Below are 26,785 nucleotides of genomic sequence, written 5' to 3'. Positions count from 1 at the left end.
TGGAAGCAGCAAGCAAGTGCCTTCTCTCTCCTCTTGTGTTCAGTGAAGTTGGTTCTTCTGCATGGTCATGTTTTGGTAAAGAAATAGAGTCGTGCTGAACAAATTCCCTGCTTTGTAGACTCGTTTCCTCTGTTAATGGGAGACACAAGTCTCTTTAAGAACTGCTAATTGGTCAGGTTAAAAAAACCCCAAAGGCCGCTGGGTGTCATGTGTGGAAGTAAGACTCTCAGAAGAAAGTGTGAGCTAGTTCTGCTGAAAATGGAACAGATCAGAGGCACAACATCTACAAACCAGGTTTGCCAAAGCACTTAAAATAACAACTGGCAGCTTCCCTGGGTGTTGTTGGACTTGATGTAGAAATTTCCCAAAAGGACTGAGAGAGCAGAGACAGAAATGGCAGTGTTGGGCATGCAGCTCCTGAGGGGGTTTTGAAAGGGACTTGTCGGTGGCTTCAGAGCTGCTGCTGGTGGCCTGCAGTGGCCAGGAGTGTGTTTGGTGTTGGAACTGCAGCAAGGACATCCCTGAGGAGCCGTTCAGGTCCCTGTGCAGTCCTCCTGGCTTGCTCAAGGCTGCCTGGTGGAGTTACCAGAGCCAGTGTTGGTCATGTCTGAGTTTCCTCCATTATCTGGGAACAAAAGGAGCTCAGACAGGAGGGGTTGTACCCTTCTGTCTCAAGTTATGGAAACCCCACAATTTTTAGTTGTTTCAACTTACTATGTTAAGTATTTTGGGAAGGGATAGGAGGGGGGATGTCTCAAGCTCCGACTTGGATTTCTTGCATCTGTCCCTGGAGGAGAAGCTTCTCTCAATAGGTGCAAACCCTCATGCCAAAATTGGCATGGAGCTCAGGGCAAGGTTCTTCCCCCCGAGGGTGCTGGGCACTGCCCAGGCTCCCCAGGGAATGGTCCCAGCCCCAAGGCTGCCAGAGCTCCAGGAGCTCTCAGGGCTGCTCAGGGTGGGGCTGTTGGGGTGGCTGTGCAGGGCCAGGGTTCCCTGTGAGTCCATTCCAAACTGGTATATTCAAGGATTCCAGCAATAATGCTCCAGCCTGCCAGCTCTCTGAACAGCTCATGGCATGGAGAAGGCAGGTCTGGAGTGGGAGGATTCCCAGGGCTGTGCTGATGCTGTTGGATCTGTGTAAACAGAGGAATTGGGATGGATATGGACACATCTCCATGAAATTGAGCTTTTTGGGGGAAAGCAGAAGTTATTCAGCTTTCTCTGCAACAGCCACAGAAGGAAAGGGCTGGTGGGAGTTCACAGCTGAGTCCTCTGGAGAGAAAGCAGGAGGAGAGGAAGAAGAGGCAAAGCAGGAAGAGAAGCAGCTTGTTAACTGTTTTCATTAAACTTTCTAGCATCTGGAAGATTATGAGTTAGTTGTCAGGTGAGAGGAGGGGAAAGAATTAAGGAGACAGTTCCTGGTGGCTGTTACCTTGCTGGAAAGATCCCACAGAAGTTTCAGGTGTCCTTTTCAAAGTATCAGAATGTGTGTCTGTCCATAGAAGAGTCACCAGCTTGGAAGCACAGAGCCAGCCCATGTGGCTTGTTTTGGGGCCATGGAGAAGCAAGAGTTAAAGTTTCCTGGGATCTGAAATGGGAACAGAGTGGGTGGATTGAAGGGGGGGTTTCTAGCCCAGACACTGATGGTTCCTGCAATTAAAAACAATCCCAAGCCAAACGGTTGAATTAATCCCAAAGACAGTGATTGGGAAAGACAATTCTGTGTAAATGGAGAAAATTAAACTTGAGTGTGATGTGGAGTGGGAATGTCTGGGCATGTGGGGTCTTGGGGGAGCTGGGAATTGGTCTGTGGTTTTTCCAGGGAAGGAGTGTGCTGGCCCAGCACTCTTAGGGAAGGTTTTCTGAAGTCCTGGCTGTGTAAGGGCCCTGTAAAGCCCTGGTCCAGCTGGGACAACGCGGTTGGAGGCTGCCTGGCAGTGAGCCATGGGGAGACATCCACGGCAGCAGGGACCTGCTGTGGTGACCTGGTGGGGAGGGTGATGGGGATCCCTGGACTCGGGGTATCCAGGCACCTGAGGGGTTTGTGGCTCTGTCCGGCAGAACCTGGTGACGCTGCTGAGGGGAGCTGCAGAACAGGGGCTTGGAACCGGACAGTCCCTTCCACCCCGGAGTGCTCGGGGACCCTGCGGAATAACCCTGTGAAATAAGCTGAAGATCCAAGGGGAAAGGGTGGGGGAAAAGACAGAGTTGATGTTTTTCTAAGTTTAGTAACTCGGCGAGAAGGAGGAATCCAGCGGTCCTGGTGCGGGGCTGTGCCACATCTCTGTCCCCGAGTGCCTGGGAGGGGCGGGGGGAGCGGCTGCTCGGTACCGGGAGGAGCTGCCGCCGCTCCGGTCCCTGCGGTGCCGAGCGGTACCCACTGACCTGCTCGCTGCTCTCTGCCGAGGGACGGCGGCAGCGGTGGCACTGCCGGGCTGTCCCCTCGGTGCCCAGTGCCTCCCGCCTCCCTCGGTTTCGGCGGCGCTTTTCAGGCACTCAGCTCCGCTCCGCGATGGGAACAGCCGTGTCTGAGCTGCGGATGGGGGAGGGCGGCGGTGCCGTGCCCCGGGAACGCTCGTGGCCCCGGGGCTGCTCGAACCCCTCGGGATGATCGACACCCCGTGATAGTCGAGATCCCCTTCGGATGCCCGGACGCTCTCGGGATGCTCGGAACCATCTGCGTTGCTGGAGTGTCTCTGGGATGCACAGTACCCCCTGCAATTTTAGGAGACCCCTCCGGGCACGCTCGGATCCTTCCCGGGATATTCAGAGCTCCCCTGGGATGCACAGAACGCCCCAGAGATGCTTGGACCGCTCCTCTCCCCCTGCGATGCTAAGGGCCCCCTTCCCCCCACGCTCGGACCTCCCCCGAATGCTCGGACCCCTCCGGGCTGCTCAGAACCCCCCAAATGCTCGGACCCCCCCCCCCAAATTCCCGGACCCATCGCCCGGGTGGCGGCTCCGCGGGGAGGGCGGGGCGCAGAAGGGCGTGGCTCGGTGGGCGGGGCTGCGGCGGGGAGGGCCCCGGGCCGGAGGGCGGGGCCGTGGCGCGCATGCGCGCGGTGGGCGCGGGCCGGCCCATCGCCGGGCGGGGCGGGGGGCGCAGGGAGGCGGCGGCGGCGGCCCCGGGCAGCGGCACCGCCCCGGCCCCGGCCCGCTGCGCTCCGCGCCCGCTCCGCGCCATGCCCGGCTCCATGTACCAGCCCGAGCCCGGGCAGCCGGCCCGCGGCCCGCCGCGCTGCCTCACCCTGCTCAGCCCGCCGCCGCCCGCCGGGCAGGACCTGCCGCCGGAGCCCGAGCCCGGCCGGGAGCGGGAGGGGCCGCCGGCGCAGGGCGAAGCCGCCGCGCTGAGGTTCGCCCTGGACCAGCTCTCGCTGCTGGGGCTGGAGGGCGCGGAGGAGCCGGCGGGGGGCGCGGGGCCGGGCGGCCTAAGGGAGCGGGAGCGCGGCGGCGGCGGCTCCCCGGTGCCGGCCCCCGCCCCGGCCGCGGGCGCCTTCGGCAGCCTGGCCCCGCCGCTGGGGCCGCCCGCGCTGCTGCCCGAGCCGCCGGCGAGCAGGAAGAAGAGCGTGAACATGACCGAGTGCGTGCCCGTGCCCAGCTCCGAGCACGTCGCCGAGATCGTGGGCCGGCAAGGTAACGAGGCGTGGGGACACGGCGGGACACGGGCACCCTCCTCCCTCGCGCCGCCCGCCGCGATTTGGGGCAGTCTCGGGGCTTTGTCTCCCTGCGGAGGCGGAAACTTAACGGCGACAGATCCGCGGCCCCGAAAGTCGGCCGCGGGTCCCGGGAGCTGCGCTCCGCTCCGGTCCCAGCGAACTGCCTGGAAATAGCAATTAAACTCCATCGGCCCGGGTGGGATAACGCCGGCTGCCCACGGAAAGTTCCCGGGAGCCACGCGAGTCCGTGGGAGCTGCCAGGACACGGAGCGAGGCGAGAGCTTCGCTTTCATTGTAGTTGTGCCTCTGCCCCCTCCCCTCAAGCTCCGTATCTCAGACCCGGCGTGTAAACGGTGCCCCTTATCTCAGACTTCCTTTACAAATCCTACTGATAAATCCGATATAAATGGTCATTAACCCGCTCGTTTGTGGTGGCCGGAGCTCCGCAGGCGGCCCTGGAGCCCCTCGCACCCACCTGTCACAAAGGGACGCCCCAGCCCCCGTCGGGTGGGTGTGCCTGGAGTGGGCTTTGTCTCCAGGACGTACCAAATAAACCAAACTTTCACCTGGAAAAATCAAAAAGAAAAGACCCAGGGCGGAGGATTTAAGGGAAAAAAAAGGAAAAGGAAGGGAGCTGCTGCCTGCAGGGATCCCGGCAGGAATCCCCTGGCAGGGAGCATGACCTCCGGGCTGTTTTGCCCTTGTGGGGTCTGGCACCCCAGCCCTGCCCTCGCCCGGCGGCTCCCAGCCCTCCGTGCCCGGAGGGCTGCAGGTGGGGGTCGGGGGGCTTTTTTTCCAGGGGGGAAGCGGGGAACTGGGCAGCCTCATTGTTCTCTTTGTTAGCCAGAGCCATGCTGTGATGAGCGCGGTGACATCATGCTCTGCGCTTCCCATTGGCCTGCGCTGCCTCCCAGCCGGCCCCGCTTCCCGGCCTCCCAACTTTCCATGCACCCCTCTGCGGTCCCGCCGCCCCGGCCGGGGGTCACCCCGGCTGCCGGACCCCGCCGGGCCCGGCGAGCGCCGGGGCAGAGCCGCGGAGCGGAGCGTGGCACCGCACCCTGCTCCCGGGGATTCTCCTCCTCCTTCTCCTCCTCCTCCTCCTCCTCCTCCTCCCGGGCTGGATGAGACCTGGATTTGGTGGCCGAGCCGCCGGGCTCAGCCGAGCCGCGGGGTGAAGCAGAACCTGTGCCGGAGCTGGGTTCTGCTGGGAGCCCGCTGGTTCTGCCGGGGAAGGGCTGCGTTTGGCCCGGGAGCTGCCGGTCGGTGCCTTCCTTGCCCTGGGTGTTTTTCGGTGTTGTGAGACCCCGGTGCTGCCCTTCCAGCACCCCGAGGAGTTCGGGGCTCAGCCAGGTACCTGCCCAAACACCTCGGTGGAGTTTGGGTGCTCGCTAAGCTTCACGGGCTTATGAAACTTACGGAAAAAAATACTGCCAAAGAAATGATTATATTGGCTTGAGGAGGGCTGCTCGAGGGGCATCGTGTGGGCCTGGAGGTGACCTGGGGCCAGCTGTGAGCTGGAGCTCCCTGTTGCAGCCGCAGCCCCTGGGCAGGAACTGCCCTCTCCAGGGGCTTCCCTTTGTGTTTCCTGCCCCTCTCCTCTCTTGGCCTGCCGGGATGCTGGGAGGCCCCCCCAGTCTGGGGGCCTTGCACTGGGTTTTTGCTGAGGAAGGGCACTCAGCACCCTTGGTTCCACTGTGGGACGGGCAGTGGGCAGCACGGGGCTGGCAGCAGTGGCTTTGTGCTCCAGCTGCTCTCTGTGCCACTGGCAGCTGGAGCACAGCAGGGATGCTCAGGTGTAGCCTGAGCAATATTGAGTTTATTCGAGTAGAGCCCTTCTCACTCACCCTGTGCTGCTCTCCCTCCAGACCTTCTGGTTCCCAGGGCCCCCCTGCGAGTCTCCCACAGTTTTGGGAGCCCCGTGGCAGTGAGGTCTGGCTGTAGAGCTGAGCCTTGGGGTGTTTGGCTGGACCACCATCATCATGGTGACAAAATGTGCCCTGCTGGTGACACTGCACAGCTGGGTTGGGTCACCCAGACCATGTTCCTGTCACTCTTGTCTTTTCCCTCACTGCCCAGCCTGGTCGTGACCCAGGAAGCAGAAATTTGTGATGCTGCCACGCCTGGAACATGGGAAGGGATGAAGATGTGCATCTTGGGTGCCGTGGAAGGGGCTGGAGTCGGGATAAGGCTCAGGATCTCAACTTGGGGTTCTGTTGGGACCCGTCCTGCTTTGCCCAGACCTGGCTGCTGTGGCAAGTGGGGACCAGGGAGGTCCTGGCAGCCAGGACCAGCACACGGATGTCCTGTCCTGTGCAGGCTGAGATGGGACACAGGCACTTGGACACAACTTCTCCTACTTCTTTTCTTCAGTTTCTCCCCTTCAGATGCCCTAATTTAACCCTTTCACAAAGGAGCAGCAGCAGCCCATCAGGTAAATCTTTGTTCTCTAAATCAAATTGTTGTTTTCTTCCCTGAGCTGGAGGAGTTTTTGTCACGAGCCCATGTCTGGATTGGCATCAGTGCCACCACGGAGCAGCATCTGCCTGCCAAGATCTGGTGCCCCTCTCCCCCCTGCCCACATGGCTGGGGTGGGATTCCCTGGCTGTGCCTTTGCCTGCCAGCCTGGTCATGACTCCTGCTGTGGGAGAGACTGGAAAAAGTGCTGTGGCACTGGCTGGAGCAGCGTGGGCTCCTCTTGCCATCCAGCAGAGAGAGCCTTGGGGATAACAGGAGTCACCAGGAGCACGGGGCAGGTGTTGGAGCTGCCCTAACTCTGGCATGTGGTCTCTGTGCTGCTGTGGATTCCTGCTGTGCCAGCTTTGGAGGGGCATTTCCAGCAGTGTCTGCTCTTCCCTCCCACACCAGGTGCCTCCCAATGGATGGAGCCACAGCTCCTCTCCCCATCTGTGACACCTGGGGACTGTCACAGCTCTACAGAAGGAAAGTTGCTGTTTATAGAAGATGCTGGGATGCCTGAAGGGTAAATCCAGGAAAGGATGGCACATGGCACCTCTCCTCACTGCTGGAGTGTGGCTGGCATTCCAGTGCGGAGAGGATGCACAGGGTGACCGTGGGCCCCTCTGTGCCAGCCTGGGCACCTGTAACCTTGCCATGGGTCACAGGAGTGCAAGGAATCCTCTCATTTCAGAGCCCTGGGTTGCTGCTCTCTGTTTTCTCCTGCCAGGTGCCATGTCCCTGGAGGCACCTGGCACATCTTCCTGGCTGCCTCCTCCCAGATGGGTTGTAGCAGAGCTGGGAACTCCTGAGCTTGGTCACACAGATGGATGTGGTTGCTGAAGGATCTGCCTGTGCATCTGAGAGCTGGCACTGGCTGCACACTGTGTCCCAAGGAGAGGAGCCCAGTCTCCCTGTCCCTCTCTTCAGTGTCTGCAGAAGAAGCCAAGGTGTGATGTGCTGGCTTCCTGCAGCAGGGCTGCAGGGATGAGCTTGTTCCTATGTGCAGATTTGGGAAGGAGCACTCAGCAAGGGGAGAGGAGCTGTGCTGGAGGTGCAGCCTTTACTCCTCCACACCTGACCCCTCTCCTTACCCATCCTGTTCCATCTGCTGGGGACCAAGGGGACCAGGAGCTCCAGAACTCTGGATCAGAGGCCAGGAGATGCTGCAGAGCTGGGGAAGAGGAAGAGCCATGGGTGAGGCACCAGAGGATTCCTGAGTTTGTGACAGACACCATCCTCCTGCCTGGTGCCTTCAGAGGCTGCTCCAGAAAAGCTCTGCTGGTGCTTTTGGGGTTTTACCAGCTCAGAGCTGGGCACTGCCAGCACAGACCTCCTTGGTCAAGCAGAGATGTGGTCTGGAAGGGGATGAGCTGGCTCTGTCCTCCTCGTGGCAGGAGGCACCTGATGTGGGAGCAGAGGCTGCCCAGGCTGAGCTGGGATCAGGGCATGGATGAGCTGCGTGGGATCCATCACCGGAGCACAGAGGATGGAGAGGCCCTTCCCAGCCCTCTCTCCCAGTGTTGTACTGCTTCTCATGGGCTCTTGCAGTGGTCTCAGCCCTGATCTGTCTGGGGCTTCTCACAGAGAGCCAAGTTTTCTGTGGTGATGCCAAGTGAGGATGTCCAGGGAGAGCAGCTGCCTTTCCTGCCTCCATCAGCACATTATCCTGGGGAGAATTCCCTGGGTTCTGTTCCTTGTCAGAAATTACCCATGTCCCATCCCAAGGGCTGGTGGGATGGGTTCACCCAGGGCAGTTCTGCAGAGTGAAAAGAAATGGGAGCTGTATGGGATGGGGAGAGGGTGAAAGAGGAGGAGGGCATGGAGCTGAGACAGAGTTTGGGAGGAGTGTCCTGCTCATCCCCCAGTGGGGCTGTCCCTGCAGGCACAGCTGAGTGTGGTGGCACAGGGGGCTGTCACTTGGGGGACACCTCTGGAATGCTTGGGTTTGCTAGCAGCTGAGTGTGGCCATTGGGTGTCAGGATGAGTTTGTGCCCTCAGGGACTCGGAGCTCCACCAGAGATGGAACTGCAGCTGAGCCACTCTCACCCAGGCTCTGGTGTTAACAAAGGGCTGCTGGGGCTAAAGCATCCCTGGGTCTGTGCCCTGTGTCCTCTGGTTTGGGGCTGGTTTTATTTGGATCTTTAGAGCAACTTGGGTGGAGACTTGCAGCAGTCTGGCACTTAGTTCTGCTCTGCAGCCCTTGGCCAGGGGAATGTGTGGGTGCCACCTGCTGCTGCTGGGCTGAGCTCTGGCACTGCCAGGGCTGGGAGCTCACTGGCACTTGCAGGCAGCTCCAGGTCCTTTCCACAGCCCCCTCGGGCATGACCCTGGTCCTGCAGCAGCTTCACAGGGATGTGGCCACCCAGGGTGGAGTGACAGTGTGCTGGGGTGGAGGGAGATGGAGGTTTGCAGGGGCTCATCTGAAATGTCTTGTGCTGGTCCAGATCATTCCAAGGACAAGAAAGATGTGGAGCTGCTGGAGCCAGGCCAGAGGAGGCCACGGAGATGCTGCAAGGGCTGGAGCCCCTCTGCTCTGGAGCCAGGCTGGGAGAGCTGGGGGTGCTCCCCTGGACAAGAGAAGGCTCCAGGGAGAGCTCAGAGCCCCTGGCAGGGCCTGAAGGGGCTCCAGGAGAGCTGGAGAGGGACTGGGGACAAGGCCTGGAGGGACAGGACCCAGGGAATGGCTCCCACTGCCAGAGGGCAGGGCTGGATGGGAACTTGGGCAGGAATTGTTCCCTGGCAGGGTGGGCAGGCCCTGGCCCAGGGTGCCCAGAGCAGCTGGGGCTGCCCCTGGATCCGGGGCAGTGCCCAAGGCCAGGCTGGATGAGTTTTGGAGCCACCTGGGACAGTGGGAGGTGTCCCTGGCCATGGCAGAGGTGGAACAAGATCAGCTCTAAGGTCCTTTTCAACCCAACCCATTCCATGATTCCCCAGCTGCAGTTGCTGGTTAAATCCCAGTTTGCAGTTCAAGTCCATCTGGCTCTGGGGGCTCAGCCATGAGGTGCCACCCTGTGCTGCAGGACAGGGGTGTCCTGCTGGGAGCTGGTGTCACCTGTCCCCGGTGTCCCAGAGCCATCACTCGCTGTGCCAGTGTTAAACACTGCCCTGGATGCAGCCTGGGCAGTGCCCATCCTGCCTGCTCTGAGTCTGGGACCTTTGGGGAGTCCCTGTGGCCGGGGGTGTCTCAGGAGGAGTTTGGGCCTGGGGACAGGGCGGGACAGATTGGTCCCTTGGTGTGTCCCACTGCTGGAGATGGTCTCGGGCAGTTCCTGGTGCTGGTGCCAGCACAGCCTCAGGCAGTGCCTCCCTTTCCAGCCTTTCCTGCCATGGTTCTGGGACAGGCAGGGGTGACCCCCCCCCCACCCCCACCCCAGACCTGCCACGTCCTCTCCTTCCCCTCCCCTGGGAAACCCAGCTCCCACCCCAGCTGTGTTTGGTGCCATCCATGGTCCTGGCAGCATCCAGCAGCCACGGGCTGGGGGCATTTTTCCTGTGCTGCTGGTTTGAGGAGGGTGGAACTGGCCAAGCCAGGCACCCTTTGATTTCTGTCCAAGGTTTCTGGCTTTGTCCCTGTGAAGAGCTCACAGGAGCAGCCAGACAAACTCTTCCTCTCTTTGGTGCTGCCATGGCATGGTTTGGGTCCCTCTGGTGCTGCTGGTGGGATGGAGTGGGGTGAACAGGAGGAGCCTCACTGGGCCATGTCCCCGTGGGATGTGCCTCCTGAGGGGCTTCTGTGTGCAGCTCCTGGAGCTGCCAGTGGCTTTGCATCCTGAAACTGCCACTTGCTGAGGACTGGGTTGGATCTCAGGGAAAGGGCTGGGCACTGCCCAGGCTCCCCAGGGAATGGTGGCAAGGCTGCCAGAGCTCCAGGAGTGTTTGGACAGCGCTCCCAGGGCTGCTCAGGGTGGGGGTGTTGGGGTGGCTGTGCAGGGACAGGGGCTGGGATCAGTGGTCCCTGTGAGTCCCTTCCAAGCTGAGATATTCCATGGTTCTGTGATGCTGCAGAGGATGAAGGGACCTTGGTTGGGCATGAGGGTGGTGCCTGTGGGAGGCACAGCAGAGCCTCCTCCCACTGCCCTGGGCTTGTCCTTGCCCAGCAGTGGAGCAGGGGCAGATCCTACAGCAGGCGCCAGGATAAATCTGGGAGGGGAACGTGGGAGTTGCAGGTGCCTCTCCCAAGACAGCCCTGTAGGAGCTGGCACATGGTAATGGCTTCAGTAAATGTCACCTTCGATGGTTCTGCCCTGCCCCAGTCCCTGGGCCATTGCTGTACTGTGTGTCCCAGCCATAAATCCATCTGCCAGGGCTTGGTGGTGCCAAAGAGCCTGGCTGTGACACCACCCGGTGTGACACCACTTACTGTGACAGTTTTCTTCTTGTCATCCCCAAGGCTTGGCACCCTGAGATTGCAGCACACCTGGGGCTGCAGGAGCAGCACAGCTCCTGTTCCCCCTCTGCTCTGCTGGAGAGCCTGGATTGATTTGCCTGCTTGGGACAGACCTGATTCAACTTCTTGTGCCATTCCAGCCCTGGCTGAGTCACAGAATCCCAGAATGCTTTGGGTTGGAGGGGATGTTAAAGCTCATCCAGTGCCACCCCTGCCATGGCAGGGACACCTCCCACTGTCCCAGGCTGCTCCAAGCTCTGTCCAGCCTGGCCTTGGGCACTGCCAGGGATCCAGGGGCAGCCACAGCTGCTCTGGGCAGCCTCTTTCACTGTAGTGGGTTTCCTCTGGCTGGTTCCAGGCACCCACCAAAGCTGCTCCATCACTGCCCTCCACAAGTGGGCAGGGGAGAGAAAATACAGCAGAGGGTTACTGGGTTGAGATAAGGGCAGGGAGAAATCCCTCACTAAGTATGGACAAGGGCAAAACAGACTCAACTTGGGGGTACTAATTGAATTTATTATTTACAAAATCAGAGCAGGACCATGAGAAGTAAAATAAATCTTTGAAATACCTTCCCCTTACCCCTCTCTCCTTCCTGGGCTCTCCCTCTACCCTCCAACAGTGCAAGGAGGTGGGAATGGGGATCACAGTCATTTCATCCCAAATTGTTCCTGCTGCTGCTCAGGGAGAAGAGTTGGAGTCCTGCCCCAGTGTGGGGTCCCTCCCAGGGGACACAGGTCTCCACACCCTGTCCCAGCCTGGGCCCCCTCAGGGTCCCAAGTGCTTCCAGCAGAGCTGCTCCAGCGTGGGCTCCTCTCTCCACAGGTCTGCAGTCCCTGCCAAGACCCTGCTCCAGCTCAGGCTTCCCTCAGGCTCACAGCCTTCCTTGGGCATGCCCCTGCTCCCCGTGGGCTCCTCCTGGGGCTGCGGGTGCATCTACACCCCTGTGGACTTCCATGGCCTTCACCATGGTTTCCCTGGAGGCCACAGGGGAATCTCAGCTCCTGCCCCTCCTCCTGCCCGGCCCTGGGTGTCTGCAGAGCTGCTTCTATCAGCTTCTAACCCTGCTCTGCTCTAGACCCAATTACAGCTGCTCAAGACCTTTCTTCCTTCTTAAACCCATGATCCCAAGGTGTCCCTACCATCTTTGCTGGGCTGGGCCTTGGCCAGTGCCAGGTCCATGCTGGAGCTGGCTGGAATTGCCTCTGCTGGAGACGGGAAGCTTCTGGCTTACAGAAACCACCCCTGTAACCTCGCTGCTACCAAAGCCTGGCTACAGAAACCCAACTCCTCACCCTGCCAGGGAACAATTCCTGCCCAAGTTCCCATCCAGCCCTGCCCTCTGGCAGTGGGAGCCATTCCCTGGGTCCTGTCCCTCCAGGCCTTGTCCCCAGTCCCTCTCCAGCTCTCCTGCAGCCCTTTCAGGCCCTGCCAGGGGCTCTGAGCTCTCCCTGGAGCCTTCTCTTGTCCAGGTGAGCACCCCCAGCTCTCCCAGCATGGCTCCAGAGCAGAGGGGCTCCAGCCCTTGCAGCATCTCTGGACTCTGCATCTTTCATGTGCTGAGGCCCTTCAGCCTTCTAGGCCTTTCCTTCTCCAGCCTCACAGCTGGAAGAGCAGCCCTGCCCTTCCTCAGGGAGCATCTGGGAAGAGGAGGAGGGGAAGGAGTGCCCTGAGCCAGCCAGGCCCTTGCAGCTGCTTGGCTGTGCCCGGAGGAGCCGAGCTGTTTATCCACAGGGATCTGCAGCAGCCTTTGCCATGGCCAGGGACAAGCCCAGGGCTCCAGTGGAGCCCCCTCCATCCCTGCTGGCTCCTAGCTTTGTGCTGGATGCCCTGCAAAGCTCAGGGCTGGCAGGGGACAGAGTGGTCCCTCACTGCTGTGTGCCAGTGGTCACTGAGCTCAGCTTGGTTAAGCTGTGCCTGGTTTGCAGGGACTTAATTGAGAGTGGATGCATTTAGGGCTGGGGGTGCAGGGAGTGGGGCTGGCTGGCAGCCACAGACTGCTCCTCAGTGGGGCAGAGCAAAGGGGCCCTGGAGGAGAGCTGAGCCAATTGCAGCCCCAGAGGAGTGCAGGAGCCTTTGGCTGGACGATGCTGCCAGGACCAAGGCCAGAGCCCAGGGCTGTGCTCAGGGTTGCATGGGGCCGAGGCAGAGCTGCAGCCCCATCTTGCAATCCCAAAGCCAGCCGTGGGCAGCTCTGCCTGCTGAGTCACGTTCCTCCTGCAGGGGAAGCAGGACTTTCCAGAACAGGCAGAGCAGGAGCCCTGGGAACACCCCTGCCCCAGCCCAGGCACGGGGGATCCCTCCCGTGGGACAGGGAGGGGAGGGGATGGTCGTGTCCCCCACCTGGGGAAGGTCCAGCTCCCCTGTCCCTCCAGGAGTGCATCCAGGGCTGTTCCTCAGATTCAGCTGCTGGCTCAGAGGTGTCAGGCTCAGGACCTGCAGGATCCAAACAGCCTTTTCCTTTCTTTCCATCTTGACATCTTTATTCTCTTTGTACCTCCTTAAACACCTCTGGAGTGAATCCAGCTTCTCACCCTGGCCCTGATGGTGCCCCATGGCTGCCTGCCCTGGCATCTCTGCCCATGGCTGTCACAGCCCTCTGGAGCAGGGCTGCAGGCTGCATTCTGCTGATCCCCAACCCCTGAGGGGCAGAGCAGTGCCAGAAGCTGGGAGAAGCCAGGGCAGCCCCCCAGCACTAAACTATGAGCCCCTATCTGCCTTGGAGGCAGAAGGGACCCCGTTCTCCAAGGGTGTCCATGGTGCAGGTGCAGAGCCAGAGGGACCTGCTGGTTCCTGCTGGTTCCTGCTGGTCCACTGTGTCCCCACCCTGGGTGAGCAGAGGGTCGCCGTGAGGCCCCAGCATTGATGTGTCATTTTTCCCCTTTCTCCTTGCCCTGCAGGCTGCAAAATCAAAGCCCTGCGTGCCAAGACCAACACGTACATCAAGACACCGGTCAGGGGCGAGGAGCCCGTGTTCATCGTCACCGGCAGGAAGGAGGACGTGGAGATGGCCAAGCGCGAGATCCTCTCGGCCGCCGAGCACTTCTCCATGATCCGGGCCACGCGCAACAAAGTCAACGGGCTGACGGGGGCCTTGCAGGGGCCCCCCAGCCTGCCGGGCCAGACCACCATCCAGGTGAGGGTCCCCTACCGCGTGGTGGGGCTGGTGGTGGGACCCAAGGGCGCCACCATCAAGCGCATCCAGCAGCAGACGCACACCTACATCGTGACGCCCAGCCGGGACAAGGAGCCCGTGTTCGAGGTGACGGGCATGCCCGAGAACGTGGACCGGGCGCGCGAGGAGATCGAGGCACACATCACCATGAGGACAGGCTCCTTCATCGATGTCAACGCCGACAACGACTTCCACTCCAACGGCACCGACGTCTGCCTCGACCTGCAGGGCGGCGCGGCCGCCCCGTGGGCCAAGGCCCCGCACCCCGCCCAGCGCCCCTCGGCCGCGCTGCGCAACGACAGCCTCAGCTCCCTGGGCAGCGGCTCCACCGAGTCCTTCTACAGCGGGCGCATGGCGGCCGCCAGCCCCACCAGCCCCTACAGCACCTTCAGCGAGCCCCCGGCCCCGCTGGGCTCCGACGAGTGCGACTTCGGCTTCGACTTCTTGGCCCTCGACCTCACCACGCCCACCACCACCATCTGGTCGCCCTTCGAGCGCTCGGGCAACCCCCTGCAGGCCTTCAGCAGCTGCTCCTCCATCAACAGCTCGCAGAGACGCAACAGCGGCCCAGCCACGCCGCGCCACTCGCCCACGCTGCCCGAGAGCGGGGCGGCGGGGCTGGAGCACCCCTCGGCACGGCGCATCCCCAGCGACCCCGCCGGCGCCCTGGCCTGGCTGCCCGCCCAGGGCTCGCTCTCCTCCTTCTCCAACAGCACCGGCTACTCCTCCTCCTCCTCGCTGCCCGGCAGCATCTCGGCTGCCTCAGGCTCGCCCACCGACTCCAGCAGCTCGGACGGGCACCGCAAGAGCTCCCGGGAGTGCATGGTGTGCCTGGAGAGCGAGGTGATGGCCGCGCTGGTGCCCTGCGGCCACAACCTGTTCTGCATGGAGTGCGCCCTGCGCATCTGCGGCCGGGCGCAGCCGCAGTGCCCCGCGTGCCACGTGCCCGCCACCCAAGCCATCCACATCTTCTCCTAGCCCGGGGGCTCGCCCGGGGCCCCCCCTCCACCCCAACACCACGGCGTTTTAAGGACTTTCTACTGTTGAAATCGAGCTTTTTATTTAATACCAGATGCGATGGGCGCAGGGGCGGGAGGGGGGAGAGGCAGCGGCAGCTGGAGGCGCAGAGGGCGCGGCGGGGCGGGGGGAGGCCGAGCGGGGGGTCGGGAGGGTGGGGGCCAAGGGGCCGAGAAGAAGAAGAAGAAGAAGATGAGGATGAGGAAAGAGGGGCGTGAATTCTGCGAGGAGGAAACTCCGATGTTTACAGAATAGCTTTAACTCTTCACCTGGCTGTGGGGCTGGGGAGGGAGCCCGGCTGTTCTCCACCAGTCCTTCCCAAATACCAGTATTCCGTTTGCAAACTGAAATAACCAGAAAGAAAAGGTCCGGTTGCACTTTTTATTTTAGGACACGCAAGGGTTGTCTTTTATTTTTTTAAAATCATTCTATTATTATTATAATAATTTTTTGTGGTTCTTTTTGTATGTAGGTTGGTTTTTTTTTTTGATGATTCTCAGTGGTTCTATAATTTTTTTTTTTTTTCCCTAATGCAGGTCTATCTTGTATTTTGCCAATGTGAAAACTGCCCAGAAATGTGTGATGTGAGGTCAGGAGGTCATGGAATAAAGGGGGCACAGTTAACACATCATGTCACAAAAACCAGACAGATTTCTATCTCCGTTTTATTTTGGGGTTACTTTGGAGGGTTCTTTTGGGGCTTTTTTTTTCTTTTTCTTTTTTTAGGTTTCTTTGTTTTTGTTTTATTTTTTTATTTTTTACCTCTTTATGTATATGTAGGGAATTTATAGGAAAATATGTACTTTATTGAATAAATTTTAAAAACTAAAATATATTTTATTTTAAAAAGAAAATAACGGACCTTTAACCTTACATGGCTAAAGTACTGATTATATATTTGCTGAGCTGACTTGACGGTTATGAAAATTGTATCAAGAGTTTTATTTTTTGACTTCAAAGCCTTCTTAATAAAGACTTTTTACTATATATGAATCCTTGTGCTAGCCAGTGTCTCCCTGCCTGGAGCCTCTTGGTACCTGTTCACATTTCCTTGGGCCCAGGGAGAAGGTGCCAGCCCCGGGGGCAGGAGCAGGAGCAGAGGGGAGATCTGCCACCTCCCACAGGTGGGTTTGTCCCTGCCCAGACTGGGTGATCCTTCTCTGTCTCTGGCCTTCTCCTTGTCCCCACAGATGTTCCTGCTCCCAGTCCCAAAATCTATCCTTGCCCAGCATGGGCAGCAGGGGAGGGGGGGATTCTGCCCCTGTGCTCAGGTGAGACCCCACCTGCAGAGCTGCCCCAGCCCTGGGCAACAGCAGCAGGAGGACGTGGAGCTGCTGGAGCCAGGCCAGAGGAGGCCACGGAGATGCTGCAAGGGCTGGAGCCCCTCTGCTCTGGAGCCAGGCTGGGAGAGCTGGGGGTGCTCCCCTGGACAAGAGAAGGCTCCAGGGAGAGCTCAGAGCCCCTGGCAGGGCCTGAAGGGGCTCCAGGAGAGCTGGAGAGGGACTGGGGACAAGGCATGGAGGGACAGGACATAGGGAATGGCTTCCACTGCCAGAGGGCAGGGCTGGATGGGATCTTGGGCAGGAATTGTTCCCTGGCAGGGTGGGCAGGCCCTGGCTGTAGGTGCCCAGAGCAGCTGGGGCTGCCCCTGGATCCCTGGCAGTGCCCAAGGCCAGGCTGGACAGGGCTGGGAGCGGCCTGGGACAGTGGGAGGTGTCCCTGCCATGGCAGGGGTGGCACTGGATGAGCTTTGAGGTCCCTCCCAACCCAAACCATTGTCCATGCTCGTGATTACTCACCTCACTTGGACACCCTTGTCCCAGCTGTCACTCTGTCCCCGCTGTCCCCACCCTCTGTGGCAGCAGGGTTTCACTCTGGCCCTGCAGGGCTGGCCAGGCCCCTCAGGCCCTGTGTGGGGACAGCAGGGACCTGCTGCCAGCAGCACCCAGGGCTGAGGGGACACAGGGGCCGTGGCAAACGGGGATCTGCACACAGTGACACCCCTGGAGAGTGGCACCCACGGGCAGTGGGGACACCCGGGGTCCTGGAGCCCGAGCAGGGTGAGGGTGACCTGGAGTCCCTGCCATGAGGGGAGGGGGCCGTGCTCTGGCGGCCTTGCAGTGTCCTGCACCCCTGGAAGGACCTGGAGGGGCCCTGGGTGCCCTTCAGTGGGGACAGATTTGGGGGATCCCAAACAGGAGAGGTCTTTGACTGGCCTCGAGGAGATCTTGGGGTGTCCCAGGCAGGAGGGACGGAGAGTTTGGGGTGTCCCGAGTCGGGGGCGCCTGATGAGGCTTCTTTGTACGCCCCGAAGGAGCTCTTGGGGTGTCCCGAATCCGGGGCACCGAGGTGCCCGAGCTGGGAGGGGTCTTGGTGGGTCCAGCCCCAGAACCCCCAGGGCGGGGAATATAATCCCCTCCACCTCCAATTAGCGGCAATTAACGGCTAATTAAAGAGCGGCAGGTGGGGCAGGGGGAGTGATGACCTTTGAGGTTTACCCTTTTTTTCTTTTATATATTCTCTGTATCCTTTGCACATACAGCTGTTGATCTGCAGCTTCATGCTGTAGCTTAGTTTCACACTTTTCCCAGGCAGAAAGACAAAACTTCCAGGACCTCTGTGCTGGAACTCTGGCTGATGAGAATCACAGACTTTCTGTGTTCAAAGGCACAGACCCCCAAGAGGACATTGCATTTGACCTGAGGCTGTGGAGAAGACTTCCAAAATTCAATTCTCGAACTAAGATTATGAGTACATAGTTTGAATAGAAGTGTGCACTATCATGTGATAGAAAACTTAAAGTTTTAGAATATAGTAATATATATATATATATATATATAACTAAGATAAAAGTTTTAAGTCAGTAGTCTTCTTAACCTTCTTCTTCATGGGTTTGGGTGGTTTTGTGTAATTAGACAGGAAAGTCCACATAGATGATTAGTTATTAGATTAAAAGTAAAAAAGTAAAAATAATTTAAGTGTTATTTCTTAATTAGATAGTTTTTCCTTAAAAGACCTTGCAGAAATAAATACAGAGCCATTTTACAGCTTGTTCATGAAATACTGTAGAACTCACAACTTCTAAGACTGTAATATAGATGAGAACTAATAAACATCTGAGTTCAAACACAAAATAGCCTCTCAAATGCTTCCACTCCCAACCCTAACCCAGGCAGAAAAGAAACAAAAAAAAAAACAACACCTGTTGGTTTGGCTGTCTTGGTTTTACTTAGAAGGTTGAAACCCAAACAGGGATCTTATCCTAAGGGAGTAACCTCCAAGGTGCTAGATCTGGGGAATTACTTCACCAGGGGTTTCTAATTGGAGGGTTCTTGTCAGATATTCTAATTGTAGAATCCATAAAAACTGTCCATGGGTCAGGCCCAGTGTGCATCTTCAGCCTTTTCCACCTTTGTTGAGTTTGTGCACCTGAGGTTCCTCATACAAAGGTACCCTTTGATCCCTCTGGTTGTGTCTGATTTGTGTTTTTAGGGGCAGAGAAAAAGGCATCAGGAGCACTGGCAGCAGCAGTGGGGGCGGTCAGACCCCATGGCTCTGAGGGGCTCAGGGGTCCCACCCACGGTGCTCGGGAGGGAGCTGGAGGGGCTTCACCCCTTCTTGTGGGTCTGGGGGGCTCATTTCTGACCTGGGGGGCTCCACACCCCGCAGCTGTAGGGGCTGTGGGGGCTTGGGTGTCCCCTGGGTCACCTCTGGGCTGCTCAGCCTGTTGGCCTGTGGCACCTTGCAGGGGGCTCAACACAGGTGAGAAGAGAGTCTTGTGTCACCTGAGCACCCACCTGTGCTGCTGCTGGCCCTGCTCACCCTCTGCCCTGGGGCTGGGCTGGAGCTGCTCCAGCTCTGCCCACCACGGACCAAGAGCAGGCACAGGATGGGGCCTGGCTCTGCCCTTGTGCTGGTGTGGCCAGAGATGAGGGATGCCTTGTGAGGGCTGAGCTAGAACTGAAACTGGACAGAGCTAAAGGATAAAGCATGGATTTATTAGGAGGCCTCAACAGATCCACCTTGGGCAGCACAAGAGCACAGCCAGGGCTGCACCCAAGATGAACCAAAATGGTCCCAAAATGCTCAACCGGGCACGGGGTCTCTCCCTGGGATCAGTTCTGCCACATTTGCACCTTGCAGTTCATTGTCCAATTCCAGCCCCAGCCCATCCAGTCCCATCCTTCTTGTTTTTCTCTCTCCAGCCCACGGGGTTTGTGCTCTTGGGCTGAGATTTGGATCATTTGTCCTTGGTCCCCAGCTGGAGCAGGAATTGTTTTGTCTCCCTGCTCTGTGCACGGAGCTCACCATCCCATAATATGAACCCAGACCCAAACACTAAAGCAGCACAGAATGTGAAAAATAGAAAAGCTCAAACCTGAGGCATCAGAGGGAGCCCTCACCTGCCCACAGGTGTCACTGAGTCTGAGCAGCTGGAGCTGTTCAGGATCCTGCTGCCATCCTGTCCTTGGGACACACGGTGACCAGAGGGCAGCACCAGCGTGGGGACAGCTGTGCTTGGAGGGAGGAGAGGACTTGATGCCACCCCAAACTGTCCCCAGAGCTGCACCAGGCCAGGCCTCAGTGACCAGGACTGTCCCTTTCCAGCCAGGCAGCAAGGCCCTGGGGCTACTCTGTGCTCTGCTGGAGGTGTCCCAGGCTGGCTCTGCCACCCCAAAATGTCACTGACCTTGGTGACACCACTGTCCAGGCAGCAGGTGCTGCATGCCCGGGGTGCCCTGGCCAAGGACAGGCACAATCAGGTCTTCAGCTGGATGGTGAGGCATGTGAGAAACGACTGCTCACTTTGTAAAATCATAAAGGTTTGTTAAAACTTGAAAAAAAATTCAACAAAAGGACTAAATTAGGAAAAATTACAGTGTTGGGAGCCCCCGTGACCATCAGCCATGTGCTCCTCTTCAAGATGGATGCTCTGCCTTTTGTACTTCTAGCTCATCCTAAAGTCTTGTCAGTCAGGTCCTTCCTCGCTGTCCAGGGGTGCAGATCGCTTTCTTACACCTTGATTAGAGCTCAGGTGTTGCCATAGTAACGAGCCAACCCTCCCAAATGCCCCAAGGACCAAGGCCATCCCATGACAACAATGAGGGGGAGGACACATTGCAGTAACACAACCATACATCTACAAAACTTCTCTGAACACACACACAATGTTCACCCTTCACTGTGAGAGCCACCAGCTCATCACTCATCTCCAACAGGAGGGTCAGCCCTGCCCTGTGGTCACTGAAGGGTCCTCCACTGGCCTCCTGGACATCTGTGGGCAAGAGCATCTCCCCAATCTCCTGGGCTGCCTGAAAGGACTTGGTCCCTGTCCTGCTCCAGCTGGAACTCAGCCATGCCTGTCCCTGCAGTGGGCACAGCTGGGTGCCTGGGGTGGCTCTGCCTGGGAGGTGCCTTACTCTGGTCTCTGCTGCCCACAGGTTTGAGATGTATGAGCACAACAGCTTTGAGCAGTTCTGCATCAGCTGCACCAACGAGAACCTCCAGGAGTATTTTAACCTGGTGGGAATCGCCCAGGGGTGTCCCCAGGGGTGTCCCTTTGCTGTGAGCCACTGAGGGAGAGCCTTGCATGTCCCTGCTGATTTTGTGCTCTGTGTCCATCGTGGCTGTGCTTCAGCCCCTGCAAGCCCAGGGCTCAGCACTCACTGCTCTCCCCAGAGTGCTCCACACAAAGGGCTGCTCAGGGCTCCTGTGGAAATCAAGGTGCTGCTTGGGGGCTGAGCACCTTTGTCCCCTCCTGGCCACTTCTGATTTCCTGTCTCTGCCTTCCAGCTGGATCAGGAAGAGAATGTAACTGAGGGGATCCCTTGGTGTTTGTCACCTTCTGGGACAGCCGTGCCTGGAGCTCCTCCAGGGCCAGCCTGGCATCCTGGACCTGCTGAATGGGGAGGGCAAGGGGGATGAAGGCTGCTGTGACCACCCAGAGCCCCCCAGGGCCCCCTCTGACCCGTTTGCTTTCCAGATGCCTCAAGGCAGTGATGGGAGCTGGGCTCGGGAGCTGGGCCCAGGAGCTTTCCCAGACCCACCTCAGCAGCTCCCACTTCCAGAAACACAAGTGCCTCATGGATGCTTTCCTTGTGTCCCACTTTGCTGGATAGGCAGGGAATGCTGTGTGTGTGGTGGGCTGGGCAGAGGCTCTACACAAGCGGTGCCCTGTCTGGAGACCATGGTGGCACCTTCTGCACCCTCCCAGGGTGGGAGGTGGATCCTGCTGGGCTGAAACTCCTCATCTGAGGGTAAAACTATGGAAACTGTGAGCTGCTTCCCATCAGCAGCCTCACAGCAGGGCAAGAGAAGCCGTGTGGCCAGCAGCACTTCTGACTGCAGGGACATTTCCCAGGTGCTTGGGCTGTGTCTGAGCAGAGCTCTGCACCAAACTGCTCTGGGAAGCTGCAGGCTGGGGCTGTGTGGGTGCTGTGTGCTGCCAGTGACCAGCACTGTGATGGTTTGTGGAGGAGAACAGGGATGCTTCTCCTCAGGAGCTGGTGGGGCTGCTGTGAGCCAGGTGAGATCTCAGCCTGGTGGGATCCCCTGGGCAGGTGCTGAGCAGGCAAAGCTGGCTGGGCTGTGGGAGCCTGGCAGGGACTGACAGGGCAGGAGGTAAATCCCTGTGTGCAGCCCCACGCAGAGCTGGCCTTGGTCAGGGTACCCTGAGAGCAGAGTCCTTGAATGTCCTGGCTGGGAAGGGACCAAAGGCATCAAGTGCAGCCCCTGGCCCTGCACAGCCACCCCAACAATCCACCCTGAGAGCTCCTGGGGGAGCTCCCAGCCTTGGGGCCGGGACCATTCCCTCGGGAGCCTGGGCAGTGCCCAGCACCCTTGGGGGGAAGAGCCTTTCCCTGAGCCCCATGCCAAGCCCGGGCACAGCTCCAGCCATCTGTGTGTGTGTCAGGAGCTGAGGGTGCTCCCCACTGCATTCCCCTTGCTTCGCCTCCCCCTTTTTGGGATCCACCTTGGCCATGTCCCTGCTCAGAGCCCTCAAGGTTCTTGCTGCTTCCATGTCTGTAAGGTGTTGTTTCTCCTCTCCACCCTCCATGCACCTGGCAGAAGGTAAAGAGCACCTGGGAAGGTTCTGGAGCTCACCTGGGAAGGTGCACAGGGCTCTTCCTGGGGCAGGGAGCAGGTGGGGCACAGCTGGATGCAGCACATCTGGGCTTGTCTCTGGATGGGTGGGTTGTGGGGCTGTGGATCTTGGTGGTGGCTCTGCAGGGACTGCCTGGCTCCCACAGCTCTCTCTGGGCACTCTGCCCTCCTCACCAAGATCTTCCTGGAGGACAGGGATGTCCCCATGTCCTGATCAGGCTGCTCTGGCCACAGGTCCCTCCCCAGGAGCCAAAAGAGCAAGAAGTCCCTCTCCACCAGGAGCTCTGTGTGCCCTGGGGAGCTCCTTGAGCCCCCAGGGGCTCCTGCTGGCCCTCAGCCCCCTGTACCTTGTCCCCTGCAGGTCAAAGCCTCCCTGAGGGGGCTGATGGAGGAGCTGGGCAGCACCACCCCTACATCCACAGCATCAACCCCCACAGTGGGAAAGAGCCCTTTGTGTGAGAGCCTGGCTGCAGGGATGGGGATGGGGAACTGCTGGGGCCCTGCAGCCTCCTCACTCTCTGTCTCTCTTGCACTGCATGGTTTGGGGTGTGCCAGGCTGGCCAGGACCTGCTCTGGATCAGCACCTCTGTGCCCCAGGCTTGACTCCAGGCAAGTGGTGGAGCAGCTCTGAGCCTGTGGGGTCCTGGGGACCATCCAGATCAGCATCTTAGGACACGCTCCAGGTATTCCCTACCCCAGAGCACCCTGGTGCTGTCCCCTCTGCAGCTGTGACACCACTGACCCCCCTCTGCCCCCACAGATGGATGTACCAGAGTTCTTGGAGAGGGACAGGTCTGTGGTGAGCAGAGAGGAGCTGAAGGGCACCAGCATGAACCTGCAGCACTGTCCCTGGGAGACTGCTTCAAGTGAAGCTCCTGCTTTGGGGGTGCAGCTGTGGCAGCAGACCATCCCCTGCAGGTGCTTTCCCTGTGTGCTGGTGCCCAGTGAGACACAGAACTGGGTGAGCTGGGGATGAACTCTGCCTCTAGGGAGCCTGAATGGGAAGGATCCCTCCTGGAGGAGCCTGGGGATGCTGTCCTGGCACTGACTCTCCCTGTGCTGCAGGACCCCAGCAAGTACAGGTGTGGGAAGCCCAAGGTGATTTTGTGGGCTGGCCAGGTGTCTTAGGCTGGAAGATGTTCGTGGGGGTGTGTTCTATTCCCATCTGTCAGAGCTGGGGCAGTTCTCCTCTGTCCATGGGGCAGTTTTCTTTATCTCTCCCACAGCCAACCCTCCCTCCAGGAGATCTCTGCTGTCCATGGCCAGTGAGTGTCCCTGCAGGGCTGATCAAATTCCAGCATCCCATGGGGAGATGCTCCACCCAGGGGAGGAGCCAAGCATTCCTACCTGGATCCAATCTGACGTGGGAACAGCACAGCAGCCTTTGCCCACTGCATTCCCAGAGGAGCAGCTTTCTGCTCCCCTGCATTCCCAGAGGGAGAGCAGGCCCATCTCCAGCAGCCCTGGAGCTCCAGAGGAAAACTCCCCCCTTGTGCAGGATCCCTGCTCCAGCAGAAGCATAGCTGGCACTGCAGGAGGGCTGAGCCCCCCTGGGATGGGACTGTGCCACCACCCTGAGCCCCCCTGGGATGGGACTGTGCCCCCACCCTGAGCCACCCTGGGATGGGACTGTGCCACCACCCTGAGCCCCCCTGGGATGGGACTGTGCCACCACCCTGAGCCCCCCTGGGATGGGACTGTGCCACCACCCTGAGCCCCCCTGGGATGGGACTGTGCCACCACCCTGAGCCACCCCGGGATGGGACTGTGCCACCACCCTGAGCCCCCTGGGATGGGACTGTGCCACCTCCCTGACACACAGAGGGGCAGGGCCTGCTCTGACTCTGGCAGTGGTGGTTTTCTATTAATTTTCCTAGTAAAGAACTGTTATTCCTATTGCCATATCTTTGCCTGAGAGCCCCTTAATTTCAAATTTATAATAATTTGGAGAGAAAGGGTTTACATTCTCCATTTCAGGGAGGCTCCTGCCTTCCTTGGCACACACCTGTCTTTTCCACCCGGCGGCTGTGCTGGAGGAGCACCCAGCTGCAGCGGCTCCTCAGGCCGTGCTGTGCCTGCAGGTGAGCAGGGACAGGGCTGGGGACAGATGGCAGTGCTGCCAGCTCTGGGCACGGGTGGCCCCGTGGAATGGGGGCAGGCTGTGCCCAGGGCTTTGTCCTCCCTCTGCCCAGGGAGACCCCCCCTTGCCCTGCTCTCTGCCTTTTCTATCAGCCTTTGCTGTCCCTTCTCTGGGCTCTGCCGCCCCTTGCTCAGCTCTGTTCCCCCTCCAGGCTCTGCCACCTCTTGCCCAGCTCCCTGTTCCCCCTCTTGGCTCCCTGATCCCTGCCCTGCTCCCTGCAGCTTTCTGGGGATGCTGCAGAGGCCCAGGGCTGCCGTAATGCTGCAGAAGACCCTGGGGATGGTCCTAGGGCCTGTCCCTGCCCCTGTGCCAGGCCACCATCACCATCCCAGCCTTTGCCCCGGGCCAGCACCCAGAGGTGGGAGCCCAGCAGGGCTGGGAGTGCCTGGGTCCCCTCTGGGGGTGCCAGTGCTGTCTCTGCCCCCACAGGTGGCAGCACAGGGCCACGGTGGTCCAGGCCTCTCTCTTGGTCCAGCTCTGCACCAGGGCACGGAGATGGAGGTGATGCTGCTGCAGGGGCTTTGTGCTGAGCACCTCTTACCTGGCCCTGTCCCAGCTGCCTCCTGGGCCTGGGGCAGGAGCTGGCTGCCTGATGTGGGTCCCCAGGAGAAGCTGTGCCTTTGTGCCCCTGGATCCCTGTGCTCCTCTGTGACATGGGGATGGCTGGGGCACCCTCCCGGGTGCAGCCTTGCAGCAGTGCCATGTGCCAGGGACAGTTCTGGCGTGTCCCTGTGTGCCAGGGACAGTTCTGGTGTGACACATTCCACTCTGCTGTGCTGGCAGTGTCCCTTTTCACTATCTGTGTTTCTTTGCTCTGTCACTTCTCTAGTTCTGGGGGTGTCTCTGGGGATGAGGGGGGTGGTGTGATCCTGTCTGGGACTTGGAGGAAACAGGGCAGGGTAATCCTGCTGTGGGGATCAGCCTGGGGCTGGGGAAGGGACCCTTTGTCACGGCTTTAGAGCCCGTGGGGGTGGCAGGTCAGGGAGAGCTACTCTCCCAGGCCTGAGCTCTGTGTGGGGGCATCCCAAGGCTCAGAACTCCAAAGAGATGGTGGGAAATGGGCTCTCATTACAGAGAGGCAGGCTCTGAGTCCATGGGGCTCTCGGTGATGTGACACACGGGGGTGTGTCCCTGTCCCTGTTCCCAGCCCTGCCTGATGCTCTGTTGTCTTTTTCCCAACCCGGAAATGAAACTCGAGATCATTTTAGTAAGGAGGTAATATAAGAGCAGATCTTTATTTTCTCTATTCCATCACAAAGGCCTTCAGAGGGAGTCATGGAAAGTTGTCCACAAAAGCCCAACCCCACTGGGATGAGTACATATTTGTAGATTTTAGGAAATTAGCATAATTGATTAAAAGCACCAATTAGGAAGACAAGTGGTGATTCAAGTCCAACCCCTCCTCTGGAGCCCCCTGCCTTGGTACCAGCTGTGCTTTGTCCATGAAATGTATCTCAAAGAGTTGTTCTCGGCCTTGGTTCCCAGGAAGGACCAAGATAGCACAAGGGGGCTCAGAACTCTGGAATTTGTTTTGTCTTTCTGCTTGGGGAAAGGCCATGGAAAAGTACTGGGAAAATGAGTCACTAATACAATAGGCTACAGAGTTACAGATATTTGTGTGACAAATACAGATAACGTAGAAAAGAAAAAAGAGGCAAAACTGAACGGCCCCAGCTCAGCCCCTCTCCTCAGGCCCAGGAGAAGCAGCAGCTGCAGGAGCAGCTCCTGGGGCTGAGGAGCTGCAGGGGCTGTGGGATGAGGTGCAGCAGCTGCAGGAGGACACAGCCCGTGATGGTCCAGCAGCTGGCACAGCTGGAGAGGCGCAATTGGAGAGGCACAGCTGCCTGGGCCAGGAGGTCAAGGAGCTTGGGCAGGTCTGTTGGGGGATGCTCCTGCTCTTCTGGGGCTCCACAGGGCTCTCCTGGGCACATGTGGTGGTCCCTTGGGGGAGTGCACTGGGCAGGGCTCAGGCTGTGCCTCCCTTCTGCCTCCCTGCAGTGCTTGGTGGAGATGGAGGCTGGGAGATGGATGCAGCTGGGGAAGGAGAGCCCTGATCCAGCACACCTTGGAGCAGTCACAGAGTCGGAAAGGTAAAAAGGGGGTCTGACCCCCTCATCCCCCTGGGTAAGGGCAGGTCCTGCAGGCTGGGTGTGTCTCTGCACAGCCTCTCCCGAGGGGTCACGGCATGGCTGTCCCCACAGAGCTGTGGCTGTCCCCACGTGTGCTGTCCTCACAGAGCTGTGGCTGTCCCCACGCGTGCTGGCTGTCCTCACAGAGCTGTGGCTGTCCCCACAGAGCTGTGGCTGTCCCCACGTGGGCTCTCTGTCCCCACAGAGTTGCACCAACAGCAGAGGCAGAGGCTGCTGCTGGAGCCTGGTGCAGAAATATCCCCACCCGGAGCAGGACAAGGAGAACCTTTGGGATGAGGTTCTTCCACAGGACCTGGCAGGGAAACTCCAGGCAGCCCCTTCCTCGGCTGCCCTGGGCTGGGGCTGCACCCAGACACGGCAGGGTGTGCCCAGCCCGTCCCTGTCCCTGTCCATGTCCCCACGCTCTGCTCCAGGCTGTGGAGATCCCCCGGGCACGCCCCAGCCTTGGGGCTGGAGTAGCACATCTCAGTCTCCTCAGCAGGGAGTGAGGAGAGGCTGCTTCCACCTTGGGGCAGTCCCCATCTCACCATTGTCCCCTCAAAGGCAGCTGCAGGACCCGGTGGGGAGGGACCTGAGCAGCTCCTGGGGGACACCAGCCTCATCCTCCCTGTGAGCTGCCCCTCACCACCTCCCCACAGCCCCTGGGGAGCTCCACGGCCCTGAGACCCTCAGCCTGGCCTTCCCTGGCTGCCTCTGAGC

The 26,785-nt window shown here is 59.3% G+C and overlaps 1 protein-coding gene across 4 annotated transcripts; it reads left to right on the top strand.

The window, feature by feature from the left end:
* Window positions 1-3,153: 3,153 nt before the first annotated feature.
* Window positions 3,154-14,790, top strand: MEX3D (mex-3 RNA binding family member D). 4 transcript variants are annotated; one of them, XM_059869829.1, is made up of 4 exons: window positions 4,479-6,087; window positions 6,522-6,636; window positions 6,841-7,060; window positions 13,401-14,790. In XM_059869829.1, the coding sequence occupies exons 3-4, from the start codon at window positions 6,937-6,939 to the stop codon at window positions 14,651-14,653; spliced, it is 1,377 nt and encodes a 458-aa protein (XP_059725812.1). In that variant the 5' UTR covers window positions 4,479-6,087; window positions 6,522-6,636; window positions 6,841-6,936; the 3' UTR covers window positions 14,654-14,790. The 4 variants fall into 4 exon arrangements, with proteins under 4 accessions (XP_059725809.1, XP_059725812.1, XP_059725811.1 ...); XM_059869828.1 differs by having other exon boundaries at window positions 6,805-7,060; XM_059869827.1 differs by having other exon boundaries at window positions 6,522-7,060.
* Window positions 14,791-26,785: the final 11,995 nt, after the last annotated feature.

The sequence above is a fragment of the Haemorhous mexicanus genome, chromosome 29 (assembly GCF_027477595.1).
Source record: "Haemorhous mexicanus isolate bHaeMex1 chromosome 29, bHaeMex1.pri, whole genome shotgun sequence".
NCBI classification, from domain to species: Eukaryota; Metazoa; Chordata; class Aves; order Passeriformes; family Fringillidae; genus Haemorhous; species Haemorhous mexicanus.
This window is presented reverse-complemented; position numbering and strand designations above follow the sequence as displayed.

Bases quoted from the DNA above. Each gene is read 5' to 3' on its own strand.
- MEX3D (XM_059869826.1), top strand. From the start codon at position 3,183: ATGCCCGGCTCCATGTACCAGCCCGAGCCCGGGCAGCCGGCCCGCGGC. The intron at 3,634-13,400 runs GTAACGAGGCGT...CTTGCCCTGCAG, and splicing joins CGAGATCGTGGGCCGGCAAG to GCTGCAAAATCAAAGCCCTG.